Consider the following 18821-nt stretch of genomic DNA (forward strand, 5'->3'; position numbering starts at 1 on the left):
AGCCAGACTTATCTCAAGAGTAAAGTGAGCAGTATCAGAAGTTACACAAAGGACAGCAATTACTATGGTTCAAACAAACACTGACTCAGGTTTCTGAGTAAAAGAATATACATTTATTTACACCATCAGTTATAAAACAGTTCACTATTATAAAGGAGCAGAAAATCACAATTTTAATATACTACACAACACCCAATTAATTCTGGACAAGTTAAGCTCAAAATAAAGTGGGAGCAAAATGGCACTCCAGAAATTTAAAAGGGAGGGAAAGGACAAGGTTATCAAAAATCAACAACACCAACAAGTAATAGGCAGGGCAATCTAGAAAAGGCTTACTACAACTAGGATTAAAATCAATAACCAATGTTAATGGTTCAGAGTCTCTGCAGAGGATCACACAGTTCAGAGTAGTTTGCGGTTAAGTCTTTGCCAAGAGTTCAAAACGAAGTTGGTCGGAGGAAAACCTATTCAAAAGAGTAGAGAAGGACAAGCCTTCGGAGAGGCAAAAGATTTAAAACACTTTCACCGCAGTCGGACGGAACGAACAACCGGATTTGAACAGTACCTTACAAGAAGAAGGATGCTGTAGCTGAGGCGGTGGTTCCTGGCAGTTCCTGCAGGCTCACGGTTCTTTAGCGACTGTCGGACTGACAAGAAGGAGGAAGACTGGAGGGGCCTGCACTGCTCAGGGAAGAAACCAGCAGCGGAGCAAAACGTCAAATAAAAGGTGCAGTCCTTAAAAGCACAAATGGACTATCTCACTGGCTATCCGGTTTCCTGTAGCACAGCAAATTCAACAAGGCTGAAGAGGAGGTCCAAGGGCTTTGTGAGCTGGTTGGTCCCACCAAGCTCAAGGGAAGAAGATTCCTTGCAGATGTTCTCTGTCGTCGAAGTTCGGGCAAGTCGGACCTGCAGCAGGGCTTCACCGGGGTGTCCAGTAGTTGCAGCAGTCGTCTTCCTTCAGCTTCTCTTTGGTTCTCTCGATCCAGTGGCGACTCTGCCTTTCAAGTCCCAGAGACCTGCTTTTTATGCAGTTTCCCCCCATTCACACAGCCTGGCTGTCAATCACACAGCAGGGTGGCTGTCCTCTGGCAGGACAGCCACCTAGCCAATCAAACTAGAGTGCGACTTGGGTCTCCAAGGAGACCCTGTGCAGGGGGCCTCAAACCCCTCCCTCACATCCTGTCCACCCAGACACTCAGGCGCCTAAGGAGGGCTTCTGTGCAGAAGCCCACCAAAGGACGGCAAACAAAGGAACCAAACCTAATTTGGCGCGCAGAGTAAAACACATGAAAGACCTTTACAAAAAGAAATGGCGAATAAACCCGGCCGGAACCAAATAAAATTAAAAGGGGTTCAGCGGATTAAAGTTCGAGGCTACCACCATAGCCTCTAATAGTACCGAGGCTATTTTCATAGCTTGCGGTAAAATAAAAATGGTAGATACCACTGCCACCAGCCAAATCTTAGAGAAAGGGGAACAAAATAATATTCCATGAGAAACAGACAAAAAGGGATAACTATTAACCCTTTCCAGTACTCTATGGAAGATAGTTTGTACTGGGTCTGTAAATTTAAAAAGACTAGTAAAGTCAATGGCAACTTTACTTGTTCTGGGAGACAGTAGTCAGTCCCAGACAATGGAGTTTAAAGTGAGAAGTCTAAAAAGACAACCCTGTGTCACTGCACTAAAGGTGCTGTGTGACACACAGTAAAAAGATGATGCTTATGGAGCAGGTGAGACTCCATAGTCCATGAGCACAAAATGTACAACACACAGCAAAAACACATGCAAGAGTGGGAAAAAAGGCTCACACTCTTACCAGATGAAAAAAATAAATCCTAGAAATCCAGCAAAGCTGCTGAGGGACTCAGTAGGTAAGGGAAATTAACCATTCTGGAAAATTCTCCCTAACACCCCACCAGTGACACAGTGTTGATGTCTGTCTTGGACCGGCTCAGGTAAGCCAGACAGGCACTGTACATTCACAGTACAGCCAAAAGCACAGGGCTCACTCCTCACTGTAGCCTCTACAGTGCGTATTGATGAACTGCAAGGCTGTGAACCTCCAACGGGGGGGTGAGAGGTCCCAATCACCCCTCCACGCAGGTAGCAGTACTGAAGTGGGGTTGCTATATCAGTCTTGGGGACATATTATTGCATTAGGCTTGTGAGTGGGACACTTACCAGATCCGTCTCCCACCACGCACCAGTGTCTCCCCGTCACTCCGTCTGTGATGGCACTCTTCTGCCCGGGGCAACACATAGTGTTCAAAGCGATCGTCGTGGTGCGCAGGGCTCAGGCGGACCCAGCACTCGGCAGGCGGATGATCACAAGGTGGCTCATTCCCTAAGTAGCTCCTTCCCTTCCAAGGGACAGCGATCAGGGCCGTTGGACAGAGCCCCGGGGTCGGGGTCGATCAGTCTCTCATGCAGTCAGCGCTGTGCATAGTGCATTCCAGTGGTCGATCAGGGAGCTTAGCAATACAGGGGAGTACTTCGCTATTAAGCGTCGCCGCAGTCCAGTGACTCCCCTGCCAGTTGTGCAGGCAGTTGGTGTGGGGTAGCAAGCAACCTCGAGGGGGTCTCCTCAGCGTGCCCTCTTTCCAGCATGTGTCGGTGTCAGGGTTGGGTTCCTGCAAAGCCTCTCAGCCCGTTCCCCCGCTGGAGGCCCGGAGCGGGTTTGACGCCCGCAATGTCCAATCCACCTGTGCTGATAGTCTGGGGGTCAGCCAGAGGGGCGATCGGAGGTCGGCACCCCCTCACTCAGGCACAGTGTCAGGCAGGGTGGTTATGCGCGCTCGCCCCGGGCAGGCAGCGCTCACCCCCAGGCTGTCTCGGCATCGAAGCGCAGCAGACCTCCTTATTGTTTCCACCTCCACGCAGCAGCCCGCGCAGTCTGTGCAGATGGTGCCGTTTCACAGGACACAGACTCACCGCAGCAATTAGTGGGCAACCGGTCAGTAATCGGATCACGGTGTGCAGTTCATCTGTCAGCAGTCTCCAGATGGCGTCAGCCGGTATCTCGTTCTCTCCTTTGGTGCTTAGACTTTATGCTCGACTCTCCGGGTCCAATATATAGCTCGCCGCCATTTTGTCAATTCCCTGCCACACTCGCGCAGGTTTATTTCTATGGCTCAGGATTTGTTCAGGAGGCTATTTCAGAGCTTATATTTCGCTAATTTGTGCTCCATGCGATTGTCCCTCGGTAGAAGTGCGTTTCGTTCGGATCCGTCATGGATACTAGGCCGTTTTCCAGGATGTATTCGGCGGCCGCGGGAGCTTCAGGGACTCAAGTCCTGCTCTGCTGCTAGCTATGCCCCCATTCATGCAGTATTAAATCAAACAAAATACAACATATGAGTCCTTTTATTGGACTAAAAATATTATGCTGGGATGGTTAAATTCGTACATTTTCGCAGTCCCACTGATTTCATCTTTAGGCAGTGTTCACACGATCAAATGAGCAACAAGAGAAACACAGAGCTGGACATATATTTTACATAGAAAGAAAAAGAAAGGACTAGGAGGGTATTCTCACTACTAAACCCCTTGGATTCTCTGTGCATGGGGCCAGGGAAAGGCCATGGCTATTGGTTCCCAACCCTGGGGGCGGAGAAGCAAGGGAGGATCACCTGGGTGAAGGGTCCTTGGGGACTGGGAATGGGGTGGCTAGACATGGTATCACCCTTTCCCTATTAACAACCAACCCAACCCTTCCCCAACCTTCATGGGTTGTTATATGCCAGTTCCCCAAATTTCTTCACAATTGACAGTACTGGGATGAAGCGGAAGCAACTAAGAGCAATGAAGACTATGCTCTTCTACCACTCTGTTACTGGGACGAGGAAGATGCCTGTTAAGAACACCGAAGGTCAGGCATGTCCCCTTAATTGTGGTCAGGTAGGGCTGATTTGTACATCCACACCTGCAGCCTGTCAAGGGGCTGCAGGTGTATAAATGGAGACCAGCCCACCAGCAAAGAGACAGACAGGAGAAGCAGCAAGGAGCCCGGTGTATGCAGCAAAGAACTTTATATGAGCAGGACGTCGAGACGCTGGGGACTACGGAGAGAGGCGGTTCATTGAAGTGTGGCGTGGGAGCTGTGACTCCCTGGAGCAGATGGAACGAGGTGAAGGGAGCCGTGTGGGAAGGCTGTACCTTTCCCTCTTGCTCAAAGTGCTTGTTCCCCTGTGTTGAAGGATCAACACAGGAGTGTCTAAAGGGCATGAGCTGGAGCCCTGACACTTAAAGCAGACGGCTGTGTGGTCCACGCTGCAGCAAGAACTGTTAAAGTGACCCGTGAGTTTCTGATGAATGAGAAACCTGGTGCTCGAGAGTGTGAACTTTATGATTCAGGAATACTTTGTATCGGAGTGGATGCGTGCCGCAAATTAGCACGTTTTTTAAAGTCTCTTATCCTTTAATTGTCAATTACCGAACTGCTGGCAATACTTTATATCGGAGTATTCGCGTGTGTCAAGAAACACATTTTCAAAGGTCTATGAACAGTAGGCAATTTAATTAAAACAAATCAAACTAATATTAAACAGCAGATAATGCAAAAATGGGCCATAAGTAAAACCCATAATTATTGAATACCAAACTGAACCAAAACTTTGTTAACAAACAGAATAAGATATTTGGAATCCTGAAAGGGAACAGAAGCTCAAGTCCAATCAAACCATTGTATGTTGAAACTCTGAAATAAAAGTAACTTTAAAGAATAAGCCCATCACAGTATTGTGCAATAGCACCTGAAGTGTTCCAAGTGCTGAATGGGATTACCAAAATAAATGACCTCAGGCCCAAATAACCGGACTCAAACAATATGGCAAATTACTACTTTATTATCAGTTCAATAAAGTAGGGAAACCTGGCAAACAAACAGATTGTAGCTCACACACTCTCAACGCATTTCAATCACACAAAAGATTTTATACCTCGACATACGTCAGCTATGACGTTGTCCTACGTGGCAAACAGTAAAAACCTACCGGGTGGAGGGATTGGTTAAGGGAACATATATTCCTATAGTTTATATGAGTGTTAGTATCATCATTGGCTGCCCCTTATCTGGTAGGCATTCCTTGAACAACCTCTAACTACGTAAAATACTGATAATAACATAATACCAGCAGTGGATAGGCTTCTGCAACAATGTATGGTCCACCATTACATAGGTCCTCATGATTGGTTGTCATGCTCTTCCAACCTTGGACATTCAGCTCGTTAGCAGCACGGCAGCAATAAAACCAGGTACAAGAGAACGTCAGATAACTGCCCTTAGCTAATTAGCCTACCATCTTCTCTGTAGTTGACCTTGCTGACTGTTCTCTTCCTCAGAACATTAAAGGGAAAGAAGGTACATTGCTATCTTTGTCTGGAGCTTTATGAATAGGCCTGGTCTTCTGGCCTTGTACCACGTATGAGGAGACCATGATTTTGTCCATTCTGTCCTTTTATTTAGAGCTATTTGATTCAATTATATTGGGTGCTATTACTCTCCTCGGCCTCTGGAGACCTGGTTGCTCGGTCTTGCATGTGCTTTCTGCATGTTTAATTGTTTAATACTTGGCACTCACAGTTATTTACTCCTTTACTTAATCTAAGCGAAATATGTCTTACATACCTTTTGTGCCTTGCAGTTGCTTCTTGCTGCAGCATCCTTGATTCGGAGCCAAGCAAATATCCTTTGTTCTTGCACAAATCGGCATTCCAGCGCCTTTCAGCTCTGGAGCCTTGGTTTCCCTTCTCAAGGCTCCTCGCTTACTATTATACGATGGCAACATCCATTTTTTCAACATGGCTGCTTTACTCGCGTTATATTTCTGTAGAAAAGTTCATCCCTTGGACACATCTGTCAGGTTCCACAAGTTAGCTTTATTCCAGTTACACTTAAGATGGTAAGCATGAACCACTCGGTCCCATCACCCAGGCTGTGCCCCTCCAATTGACATCTACTGGAACCTTCACAACAGGCATTCCTACACTCACAACCAAACATTCTCTCAAGCACACCAACATTCTCTCATGCATTCCCAAGCACCTGCATTCACACCAAGCACGATACAACAATTTTCTACTTTAGCAAGCTTCTACATTGTCTTATCTACCTTACGTTTCAGCATTTATACATCTACTGCATCTCCTTGTTACTCATCTTCTAAGTGTATATAGTTTTCTTCATATTCGCATATATATGTTTACATCGTCACTTTAGTCACATTTTAATTCTCTACATATCAAAACATCTCTTCTTCACAACGTCACTTCAGACATGTCACACTTTACTTAAAGTTCTTCTATGTCCAGTGGTGTCTGCAGGCTCATGTCTACTGCATCAGTTTGAGGATACATTCTATATGGTTGGCTAAATGCTTAAGGTCTCTCATACCTTCGATGTGGTATTGGAATGATACCAGGTGTCATGCACAGTGTTCTCTTGCTGTTCTTCCAATATGGCGCAGGTGAGGGGGTGGGATCTATAAATGACGTGTACATCTCCCTCTCTACATTCCCCCCTCTGCTCAAGTCCTCAATCACTCAATTTTCTTCACCTTTTCTTCACGTTGTGGTTTCTTCGGTATCTATGTCTTTGTCACCCGCCTCATGCCATCAGCATTCTTTATGTGTTCATCCACACTCCAGATCATATAGCAGCATTCCCCAGTCTGGGAACAAAACACCCAACGTCCCACATAGTTCTTATGGTCCTTAGGATATTGAAACTTCGTTCCTGGGGGTGCCATAGGACTTCCTTTCAGGTGTTCACAGGTGGTGTTTTCAGTCGCTGTGTGCTCATCAGCCACAGCATTCACATTGATCATTATCTTCATCCCAATGGGTTTCTTTGCTGTCTTCTTACATTGTCCTATGATTATTCTTATAAGACAGACTCCCAGCAACACTAACACTAGTATTGCTCCCACCTTTTTGAAGGCATTTGCCATCCAGGTGTGAACCCATGAGAACAGAGATGAAAACCAATCTTCATCTGCAGTCTCATCTACTTCTTCCACCATTTTCGTATGCAGGGTTGACAACATAGTTATTGCTTCTGTCAGGGTTCCATTTTCTCAGTCATGGGCAGGTGTGTATGTACAGCAAGAAAGCCCGATCTTGGCACACATGCCTCCTTCCATTGCTGTAATTAAGTCCAGGACATACCTTTTCTGGAGGGTCATGAGTCTTATGGCTCTCAATTCTTCTTTAATTGCATTAAATCATTTTATTGTTGTAGTAATCGTTTGTAGCAGTTCCCATCTGGTGATTTGTAACCACTTGGCATTTGCTGCAGTCTGAATACCTGGCATGAATATAGCTGTAAATATCACTGCTGTCCTATCAAACAATTTCTGCTTATCTGGAATGTCGTAATAAGCTTCTATTGATGTTGCCGAAATAAAGTTCTCTCTCTTCTTTCGGGTGAGGTTGAGTGACTTCTTCCTTTGATGTGCATCCATTTTAAGAAAGTCGGCGATGTGGAGATCACTTTAGGGGATCACCAAGGCAGGAACATGTATTGTCACCATCGAACATATTCCTCCCCAATTTATAGGTAGCTTAATTTAAGCTACTCTTTGGATCCACAGGCCCAATAGTGGTCCATTGGCACAGCGGTACCTCCTTTCATTCCTGGCACATCAATCATTTGCTTGCATCCTTTAATTTCTCCAACTTTGGTCAGACCACTGTTTCTGAAACGCAGTGTTGCATTCCTCATCGGTAGTATGGATACAGGTCCTGCTTCAATCTCAACCCATGTTAGTATCTTCGAATACTTGGCCCATTGCTTAAGGCATCCATCACTGAATATGTCCACTATCTTTACTGGTGCTGTCATCAATAAGTGTGAACTGCATCCCATCATTCCTTCTTCCCATCCTGTACTTGTAGCTACTTGTCCATATACCAATAGCTGAGGTCTCTCCCAGAATCCTGATGTTTCCCATGTGTCTGCACAATCCAGTCTCTTTTGTTCAACAGTCCTCATTTCTCCTCCACTCAGACCACTAAAAAAGGACAGGAGCATTCAGCTCTTCCAATTCGGGTCCTCTATCATCTTCTGCATTTTTATGTAAGCATCTTCATATAGGAAAGTTCTCTTTGACATCCATCGTAGGCTTGCCCATTTCCCTTCAAATTGTCCTCATGTCATGCATGCTGCTAGATGGTTGAGGCCCTTCTCATCATGTGTAGGTATTTCTATTGCTATAAATGTTCGGGCTGTGGGTGTGCTCTTGGCATGAGGGATGAGAGAACATACATAGCAGCTCTCATCTGACGTTCTTCTCCCCACCTCACGCATGTGCTGATACCACATGTTATTTTTTTAAAGTAGCTGAATTATCAATGTATGTGTTATATAGTATGGCTCCATAGATCCCTATGTGGTACTGAAACATACCTAAAAATGTATAACTTACACAGAATAATACTTCAAAGACTGCCATCATAACACTAAAAGGTGGCAAAAAATGGGATGGGTGCGGATGGTATGTAAATAACAACAAAATAAGGACTTGTAAGTACTTGACATAAATAGGCTATCCATTAGTTAATTCACTTAGCAAAAGAAAAGTGGTAGAAAACCTCAGGAGCAAACTAATACCATGGGTATCCCAAATGAAAATAGTCAAACAGACATTTTCTCACTGGTGCCGTTGGTTCAATTATACAAACAAAAGGTAATACCCTCATTAATATACAGTATAGAAGTTGTAGATCCGCCTGGGGCACAAGACCTAGACCTGCTTGAAGGTATTGCATGGAAAGGTATTTTAGCCCTTCCAAAATGTACACCGATAGTAGTGGTAAGGTTAGAACTTGGATTGCAATCCCTTTCCTCTATGGTTAACTACAGAAAGGTCATGATATTGCAAACTGTTTAATCCACCAATATGCTCTATGTATGATATTTATAAGTACATCCCAGTAAGAAAGTCATCATCTGCGTTACCCTCCTTTAGAAAGGAATGTGTAGACACTTTGAAAAAAGCTTGATGTGTTATAGATCTCCTGGTGAGAAAATCTGAGCAGAGTTAAAAAGAAAAATACAGAGTCAGATGGGGTGAAACAGTGTGACCTATTGAATCAATATGGTCTTTGAAGGATTATGAGATAACATAGGGAAACATGATACAATCCTGAATTATTTAAAATGTTTTCCACATCACAATTACTGCATTGTGTTCATGATGCTAAGCCTAAACCAACAAAATACTCTTGTGGTTTGGGGCCTAAGGAGCGGATTGCAAAAGGAGCAAAGACACTGTTGTCTAAGCAAAACATAGGGAGACATTTATTTAAAAACGGCCCTAAAACCTGTCACGTCTTACTAAATTTTCCACAAATTTGTTTCATAAAGAGAGACATTTGGTACTTGCTGCCAGATGGAATACAATTGTGTACTTTATTAACAAGATCTACAGCTTGTTGGGTGAAATGTGGCCTTTTGTGAGTTTCAAGCCTGTGAATATCAACGGGAATGAAAATGACCAGTATCTGAACCTGGTTGGATGGGCTACAGACATTGCTTTGCTACGATAACACGCAGCACAGGTTATGTTTTAACATTTAGATGGTCTTTATTAGCATACTACGATAACAACTTTTTCATATTTTGCAAATATTGTGTTAAAGGTTTGTACAAACCAAATATACAAATACATTTTTTTTTAAAGCAAACATTAAAAATCAGAATTAAGAACAATTTGCAAACTGACCATTTTTAGGCCCAGACACTATAATTACAGTCTTGGCCAGGTCATTAGAGTTTCTGCTTGCATTTTTATCCAGGCAGGTTGTGTTCAGCAGTGCTCTAGGTTCCTGGAGACCTAGGAAGATCACCACGGTCACTGGAAAACCGGGCCATCACTCACCCACAGTAGTGGGCAACTGGACCTCGATGCTTGCCTGTCAAGTAGGCCAGGCTGTGACATGGCTCAGAGCTTGCCCGGATTTTCCTGCGACCAGAGCCCCATCAAGGCCCACTCGCCCACTGGTGGAGTGGGGTCAGAGATGGAGCACCCAACCGGCATGGCGGCTTTGGGCCCGTGAGGAGTGGGAGACACTCAGGGCCCTCTCTCTTTTGTTTGTGTGTGTGCAGGGGTGCTCTTCTGGCAGTTTAAGACAACCCTTCCGGACATCCCTGTCCGTCTGCTGGGCCACAGCCTCTCTGGGGAGGGCTTCCCGGCCCCAGCACCTGGCCCCCATGGACCCCGTACAGCTCTGATGGACCGACCATAGCATGAGGGGCACCCCGGGCTGTGGGTGTGCGCATTTGGGACACACATCCGGGCTGTGGGTGTGCACATCTGGGACATCCATTCAAACGTAGGTGTCTCCAAAACAGATGGCAGCTTGACGTCATTTGGCGAGCTGAGGGTAACCTTTGATCTTTCACAGGTTAGAGATTTTGAACTACTTAAGACAAGTTAAAGGGGTAGAAGGCATACAACAGCTTCCAGGAACACCCGAAAATGATCGACCCATTGTGCATTTGTACATCACCAAATCAGTAAATGAAAAACCCATTGAACATTTTGCAGAGGAAACAGTCTAAACTTTCTCATGAACACAGTACAGCAATGTGTCCCATTAACTGTTTTGAAATGTGTAACATTTCTACATCTCTCCATGTAAGCAGATACCCCTGACAGTGGAATCTGTGGTCATGGATTCGGACTCTCTTCACAACTCTCTATTGGCCACCACACTACTGGAGTAGTTTGGAAACAGAAGGTACCCCAAGGTTTTGTTATTTGACTCTCAGAAGATATTTATTCTTTTGGACCAAGTATCCCAAAGCATGCCCGTCTTGCTTGCTGGCCTCACCTGCCTTTGTATTCATTGCCCTGCTAACTGCACTTAGAGTAAACTACAATACATGAAGAATGCTGATATATAACTGGAAGCACTGATCCAAGGTAGACACAGATGACACCCAGATCATCTTCAAGTTCCCGAAGACCTCATCCAGCTCCCATCCCAGCCTCGCTACATGCCTCTCAGAAGTTGACCACTGGATGAAGGAAACACAGCTCCTCCCTCAACCCCCAGAAAAATCAAAATCATGATCTGCGGGAAGACAGCCCTCTTCCCACAACTCACCCATGGCCGACCTCTCTAGGCCCTCCACCCGCCGCATCCAAGTAAAGAAACTGGGATGTACCATGCACACAAATCTATCACTCACATACCACATCAACTCTGTGTCTAAATCTTGCTATCTACGCCTCTGCATTCTCCAACACATCTTTCCTTACCTCTCCTACCCTCACAGAGACACAGCAATCATGACAATCAGCCTCACCGCCCCCTCCCCCCGAAAACTATGCTAAGTCCCTTTACCTGGGCAGACCTGCATATCAGCTCCAATGGGTCCAACACCCAGCAGCTAGGCTCCTACTAGACCGTGGCCCCAGAGTGCACATCACCCAGCCTGCGTGTCCTCCACTGGCTCCCTGTTCGGTGACGGTCCACTTTCAAAGCCATGTGCATCACGCATCGTGTGCCCAGCACAAGACAGGCCCAGAATACCTCCAACTCAAGCTCACCCCTTACCAACCTAACAGAAACCTGCAATCAGGCAATGCACTCCTCTTTGACATCCCTCGCCTTCAAATCAACAAGAATAGGGGCATCCTCCTTCTCTGTCCAAGCCCCCACAATCTGGAACACAATTCCCCTAAGAATCCGCCACTTAGGGGATTCCCCTTGCCTTCTGAAAGGCCCTCAAGACCTGGCTTTTCCCTACCGCATCCTGATGATCACTTTTGGCACATCGGGTTATCTAATACCCAGTCAGATAGGCCAAGGCAGCAATGAACCGCTCATAGAATGTACCGATAGACAGAGGGCATGAACTCCAGCAGACCACATGACAGAATCTGTGCCACGTCTACAAAACCAAGAAACTAGCCATGACAAACGGGTACATATTGCACTGCATGTCAATTGAAGATATCCAGAGGTACAGCCACCCACCCGCACGCATCTTCCATCATACACTATTTGAAGACACACCTCACAACACCTCTGCCATTGGAATGCAGCTACATCCCACGACAAAAATATGGTCTAGCTGGACACATAATCAGACTCCTGCACTCGCATACTCTTCCGACAACCTCACAGCACCCTTCCACAAGCCAGCTTGACATGGGTCGCTAGCAGGGACTTAGCCATACCTACCTTTGTATTGGCTAAAATGCACACGCATGCTAAACTCCTTTGATGAATTTTCCATACCTTGGACTTCAGTCCCCAAGGGCGATCACCTACAGTGCTTTGAGGCCATACCAATGGGAAAGGGTGCTATATAATGACCATTACATTACATATGTATCAGTCACCTTTTTCCCCCCATCAATGTGAACCAGATTATTGGAAAAATTACTGTGTACTTGCTTGTATAGAGGGACTTAAGTTGGATGCTGGAGTATTATTTCCCCATAAAATTACAATAGCTACATGTTGCATTCAAAGAAATCACAATCAAGTTTAAGTTAGACATTGCAAGGTTTTCTTCCAATTCATTATTGATGGGAATTTTAAAACCTTACCTCGGATATCACCGCCAGCACAAAATGCTTTCCCGCCACTTCCCTTTATAATTATAAGCCACGTTTCTGAGCTTTCTTCCCACACCTGTCAGTGGAAAAAAAGATTGCTTAGAACGGATGCTGAAGGAACAGAAAAATAAAATCAAGCCACACAAATTGTTTTTTTAATGCATTTCAAGCATCAGTGAGTAATTGTATTTGATTTAATGATGTGAAATGTATTGTATATCCTCACTTAGATTCAGTTATAAACAGCAATGTTCCTAATCAAGATGAAAAAAGACAGTGTTCAATACATTGAAATGTGTTTAAGGATTATCTTGATGCTGGGGCCTGACTGACCAGGGAAGACTGGTGAGCTATGTGAGCTGTCACCTAAAATCCACTCCTACCACCCTGAAAAGCAGAGAATACTGAATTTTCCCCCAAGCCGACACAGGATGCAAGTTGGCGGCATGTTGTAGTCTGCTCCTAGGGACTGGAGGTGGATCATTCGTCTGGTGTGGTCGAGGTACAACTCAGGGCAGCAACTAGGATTGAAGCTCCAGAACAATAAAGTTTCTCTGCACAGGGAGCAGTGAAGAGCGTTTCGTTGAGTTTGGAGGCACAGGGGCTCTGAAGGAAATCCCGACAGGCGGTGTGACCCGCCCCCCGTACCCCCACCCCCCAATGGTGAGCTAAGTCTGGGCTGGCTCCTGGGCTGGTAGTGCTGCCGCATGGAGAGCGTTGCGTGGGAGAAGAGAGCGCGTGCCGAAGCCCGGCACCATGACTCAGTGCATGAGTTCTCACCTGCTACTGGATGGATGTAGTGGCGGGTGGTGATTGCACAGAAGCGGGAGCCCCTGGAGTTGTGGCGATACCCAAATGGCATTAAGCTTGGAATAGAGGACTGATTTCCCGATAGCGTGAGTGCATCGATGCGGTAGGACCACACAAAGTATCAGCAGGTGACCTGAGGTGTACGACTGTCTCCCCTGGTTTCAGCGGCAGCAATTAATGGCCTCTTGATCTGGTGACAATTCCCAGGCCCGAGGAATTGAGACAAGGAAGTGAAATACAGGTGGATATTCCTGTGTCTGTTGAAGTTTGAATGCCAAGGGAAATCATATAACATAGCCAAAGAGGAAGAAGCTGCAGATCTATTGGGACAAGAGGATGGAGGACAGTCAACCGAAGAAAGGGCCTGAGAAAGAGTGTTGAATATTAAAGCCGTCCCTACCCCAAAGGGAAGGGAAAAGGGGACCGGTCGCGGTCTGTAACCTGAGGAAATGGGATCTGGAATTTGGTATGATTGTGGGAGGTGCAAGGGGATCGTAAAATGGGCGGTGTGAGGGGTGGGGGGGTTACCAGATCCAGTTCTGGAATTGGGAGGAATATGTTATAGGGTGTACCCACTTCATGGCTTATTTCGGGCTGGAGCAATCAGCTCAAGGACACATATTGGACTGAGTGGAGTGGGGGTGGAAGGTAGCAAGGGCTTTGGATATGACCCCTAGGCTAAAGGGATGCTTGTTTTTCCCTGTGGGGTGGTCGTATGGTTACATATGTTATGGTGTTGTGTTAACTTGTATGCTGGGAAGATTATAATATTTCATATTATTGGTTGTGGTTTAGGGCGACATGATGGGAATTTGAAAAGTGATTACAGGCTCACACTGTTATCGATGAAGTGCAATTTCAGGGAACGAAAAACCGCTATAGGGGATGGGTAAATTGAACCTAGTGACCTTGAATGTAAGAGCGCTTAACTCCCCTTCAAAGAGGCGCTCCGGTGTGAGCCACTTGACAGAAATTAAAACCTCCATTGTTTTGCTGCAGGAAACACATATGTTATTAAAGGATGAAGTGAGAATGAGGAGGATGTGGTTCCCGAAACAATATTTGGCAACCTAAAAAGAGGGGGGTGGCTATCCTAATTGGAAGAGGGAATTCATTTTCTAAACAGTTCGTTTTTAGGGATCCCATGGGGAGATATTTGGTTCTCAATTGGTTACTGTAGGGACGTACTTTTACTTTGTTCGCATCGTCTGCACCTAATGAGCAGCAAGATCGCTATCTTAAAGTTCTCTTTGGGAAGCTTGGAGGCTGCTGTGAGGGACAGTTAATAGTGGGAGGGGACTTTAATTGCGTTTTGGGTCCACTGTGCAGGGTCAGAAATGTGAAGCGGACAAGTCTGTAAAGAGTTTTCAACTTTAGCCATTTTATTGAATACACAGGTTGGATAAACGCCTCACTATCCCTACCCTGACAAGGATTTCCCTGCCTAAAATAAACTAAAGGAAACACTTTAACAAAAGGATATCTTATACAACAAATAAAGGATAAAATGAAAATATATTGCAATTCAAAATATAACATATGATTTGATTCAAAATATGATCAATGTGAGTTTCCCTTCCCCAGATCTAAACAGGGGTTTCTCCCCAGTTCAAAGAAAACAAGGAAATCCGGTTAAACACCAAGTTCCAATACAGTTCTTAAAGTCTTGTCTCTCAAACACAAAGTTAGTTGCTTCAATAAAGTATCTCAAGAAAATCACAAGTTCCCATTCCTCCTGGAATAAGAACTGTCCCATATTTGTCTTCTCCAAGTAAGCAACCACAATTGTCTTTGTCAGGATAATTATCACATCATTTAGTTTCAGAAAGAAATACATGATTCCAACTCCTCTTGGAGTAAGAACACGTTTCACTTTTGCAGAAGCAGGATGGTTCACTGCGATTTTGATTTAACAAAGAATTGTAACTTTTCTACAACAAGCATTCACAATTCTTCTTCAGATGTCACAAATCAACATGAGTTTTTTTCTGTCAGAATCACAGCTCAGCACTTTAATCAACTACTATCTGACTTCTCCTTTGCCAAAAGATTGGGCTATAACTTCTTGCCCTACTGGTATACTCGCCTGCCAGTCTACTTCTTCAACAACAAAAACAGAAAAGTGCTTCAGTGATAACTTCCAACTTAGAATAACAACAACTTCATTAGACTTCTTTAGCATCAAACTTTAAAAAGGTTGTGGGGAAAATAAGCCACATTAATATTCTTCAAGACTTCTTGGCAACTATGCTCCTCTCCCTCTGGATAACCTTCTCCAGAAGGGCAGTCTGTTTGCCACCTTTCTTTTCCCTCTGTATCAACAACCAGATGGTCTTTCTTTTCTTCATTCTTGGCTTTGGCAATGTAAGTTTTTATCACCTGCAGAGTTGTGTTTCACAGCACATAACTAGTAAGTTTGATAACCATTAAGCCTTCCAATATTTCTCTCTCGCCTGAAGTTCTGTTGGTTAGACAGATTTTGCTGGTTGCCAATATACTCTTGGCTTGGGTAGTGCTTGTAAGCTTTTGTAACTTTTTCAGCTTTCCCATGAGGTTTTTGGGCTTTCCACACCCTCAACCGCATATTAATACAGTCATTAGCTTTCAACAGGCAAGACTTTGATTGTTTTGTATAGTTCGGCATTCAACATCAACGCTACTGTTGCTTTCACTCACTCGCGAGTGAAGCGGCCTGCATTGGAGTGCTCTGGAGTCACTTACAAGTGGTGAACTCACTGGGTAAGTCACTTGATTACATTCCACTTGGTGTTCGCAGGTCTGAAATGCTTCTGACTTCTCACGGTCGGGTGGACAGCCTTCTCGAGTTCACCTTCAATTACGCCACTGTGGAGTGGAGCCTCATATGCTCCGAACAGGGCCAGGTACAACCCAGCCACTTTGAACTTTAAAAGAGGGAACACACTTCCCTCAACACTGCTGCTTCCCGCTACGCGAACTCTGCACAATGAAATGTTATCAGGCAAGCGTCTCTCCCACAAGCTTCCCGCTGAGCGACCTCTGCAACAATGAGAGGCACAGGCAAAGACTCTCTCAGGACCCGCTACGGCATCTGGCGATACAACGGTCCCGGCATCTTCTCTCGCCTCAAGCTTCCCTCTCAGCTGCAACCAAGGACCACACTGCTTCTTTCTCCTCCACTGCTCTGCTTCTTTCTCTCTTCCTCTTCTTCCTCCTAATGCCTGCACCTGAGGTTTTTTTAAGCCTCTGAGTCCCCGTCAGGTGTAAGACATTTACACCAATTAAGAGAACACTCCCACAGTAGTATTCCTCTGCATCCTTCTTCCAGGTCGCAGTACTGAGGGAATTAAGGGACTTGAAGGCCCTGGCAACAAAGTTAGCTTTTCTAACTTTTTGTGCTTTGCTGATTTGCCTTCTATTTTCTACAACATTCTTTGAAGCAATATTATATAAATCAGTTACCAGTTTGGTTTGAAAAGAGGAAAAAAGGTGTTCTAAACTCTTGGTGATTATTATTTACAGACTACCGTCCATTACCTTCTTTTGAATTAGGGAAACATTTAGCTCTGGAGGTTTGAGATTGGGTTTTATTCACCTTTATACCACAGAAGCTTTGTTACATTTATGTATTCAACCACCGGAACTGTTAGATTATTGTGGCAACAAGCGAATAGGTATTTTGGCATGTGTAATACTTCTTCCTTAGAGGAAGATAAATACTGTGTCTCACCCCATGGATTCCGCTCACCTCTCTGAGCCTTTTCTCCTCCCAGGTGAACCACCCGCAAAGCACCATTCCAAGGTCAGGATCAGGAATCGTCTGCCTTTCGCTGGTTACCTGAGAGGAGACTTTAGGCAGGGATTCAGTGAGGAATCCATAGAATTCATCACACCTCATTTGGATAAAATGCTTCCTCCAACGAGGAACTATGCCAGAAATAGTCAGGAATTGGCATGGCTCCTTAAAGAACTAAAGTTCATTGAAATGTGATGATCCTTTAGGGAAGGGGAAAGGGACTATACACATTTTTCCATGGTTCATAGGGGTTTCTCTAGGATAAATATGTTATTGATATTGGCTACACTGGTACCAACTCTCGGTTGGTTACGGAAACAAGGAGGAAACAATGGCGTCTGGATGAGCTGGTTTTACGGGATATCGCAATTAGAGCTCATATTGAGGCGGTTCTCAGGAACTATTTTCAAGAAAATAAAACTTGCGTTATGGATTGGAGAGTGATCTAGGATGCTGGGAAGGCAGTGGTATGAGGGGAATTTATAGGGAAGACAGCTGCATTCATGAGGGCACACGCCAGGGAAGACCCAAGATTGTCGCAGACTGGGAGTGAAGGTACGCACATCGCTGGGAAGGTGCTGGGGCCCCGAGAAGGTGGTGGAGAGCTAGTTAAGAATACAGGTTCTGGGACCCTAACCAAAGGGAAGAGGCATTGGCTTACTTTGAGTCACACGATAGTACATGGCCTGAGACTGAACCAAGTCTATCAGAAGGGAAAGCCACACAAGCAAGGTGAGTCTGGGAGCTGCACCCACAAGAAAGCCGAAGACATTGGGTCTGGGACACTAACCAAGAGGGAGAGACATTTGCATACCTTAGGCCACACGATAGTACTTGGCAGGAGAGTGTACCAAGTCTATCCAAAAGGAGGGTCACACAAAAGAAGCGAGTCTGGGACTTGCACCCAAAAAAGGAAGAACGATCCTCAGTACCTCTTCATAGTCACAGTACCTGGCAGAGATATAAGCCAGGTGGGCTGTGCATAACGAAAGGTACAGGAAACTAGCGGAAGAAGCCATTCCCCTTGACAACATGAACTGCTGAGAAGCCTGAGAAAGGCATGGGGAAGGGAGGCATTCTCCCATCAAGCATTGTGTAATCTGAAATGCCAGAGAAGTGACATCCCTTCAGACCACAGTCTCAATGTGGAGCCGCTTAAAACCACTCAGTTATTTGGTTTAGTTCAAATAATAAAGGAAGGAAATAGGATTTTGACACAGGATGGTGGACTCTTTACTTTGGACATCCTGACAGAAGCCATAGTATTTTTGGTTGAGGCAAGGAAACCCCTCTTAGTATTAGGGATAGTTAGGGGTTTTCTGTCTTTATTTACATCTAATAAAAGTCTTTGCCAACCTCCATGCCACCATTGTGTCAGACTCTTACTTCTGCACCCTTACAAAAATCACTACGAGAACTAACTACAGTGCGACAACAACTTGAGGAACACTGTGCAGATCAATCGGTTCAACTATTAATACAAGCAAAACAATCATACTATTTAAAAGGTAATAAAGCCAATAGATATCTGGATGCTAATTTGCCTAAATGAAAGGGTACACATTATATTTTAGAATTGAAGGACAATGCCGTTAATAGGAGACGGGGTGGGGGATAAAATTATTATTATGGAGTAATTCTATGAACAACTAGCAAG

The 18821-nt window shown here is 45.0% G+C and overlaps 1 protein-coding gene across 3 annotated transcripts in view; it reads right to left on the minus strand.

Annotated features, from left to right (window-relative positions):
- The window catches only part of HIBCH (3-hydroxyisobutyryl-CoA hydrolase), a 1493921-nt gene that overhangs the window by 1150701 nt on the left and 324399 nt on the right, over positions 1-18821 (minus strand). For all 3 annotated transcript variants that reach the window (XM_069615663.1, XM_069615664.1, XM_069615665.1), the window contains one exon: positions 12571-12655. In XM_069615663.1, coding sequence (XP_069471764.1) covers positions 12571-12655 — 85 coding nt within the window. The remainder of the gene's footprint in view (positions 1-12570; positions 12656-18821) is intronic.

The sequence above is a fragment of the Ambystoma mexicanum genome, chromosome 9 (assembly GCF_040938575.1).
Source record: "Ambystoma mexicanum isolate Mex_15411 chromosome 9, UKY_AmexF1_1, whole genome shotgun sequence".
NCBI lineage: Eukaryota > Metazoa > Chordata > Amphibia > Caudata > Ambystomatidae > Ambystoma > Ambystoma mexicanum.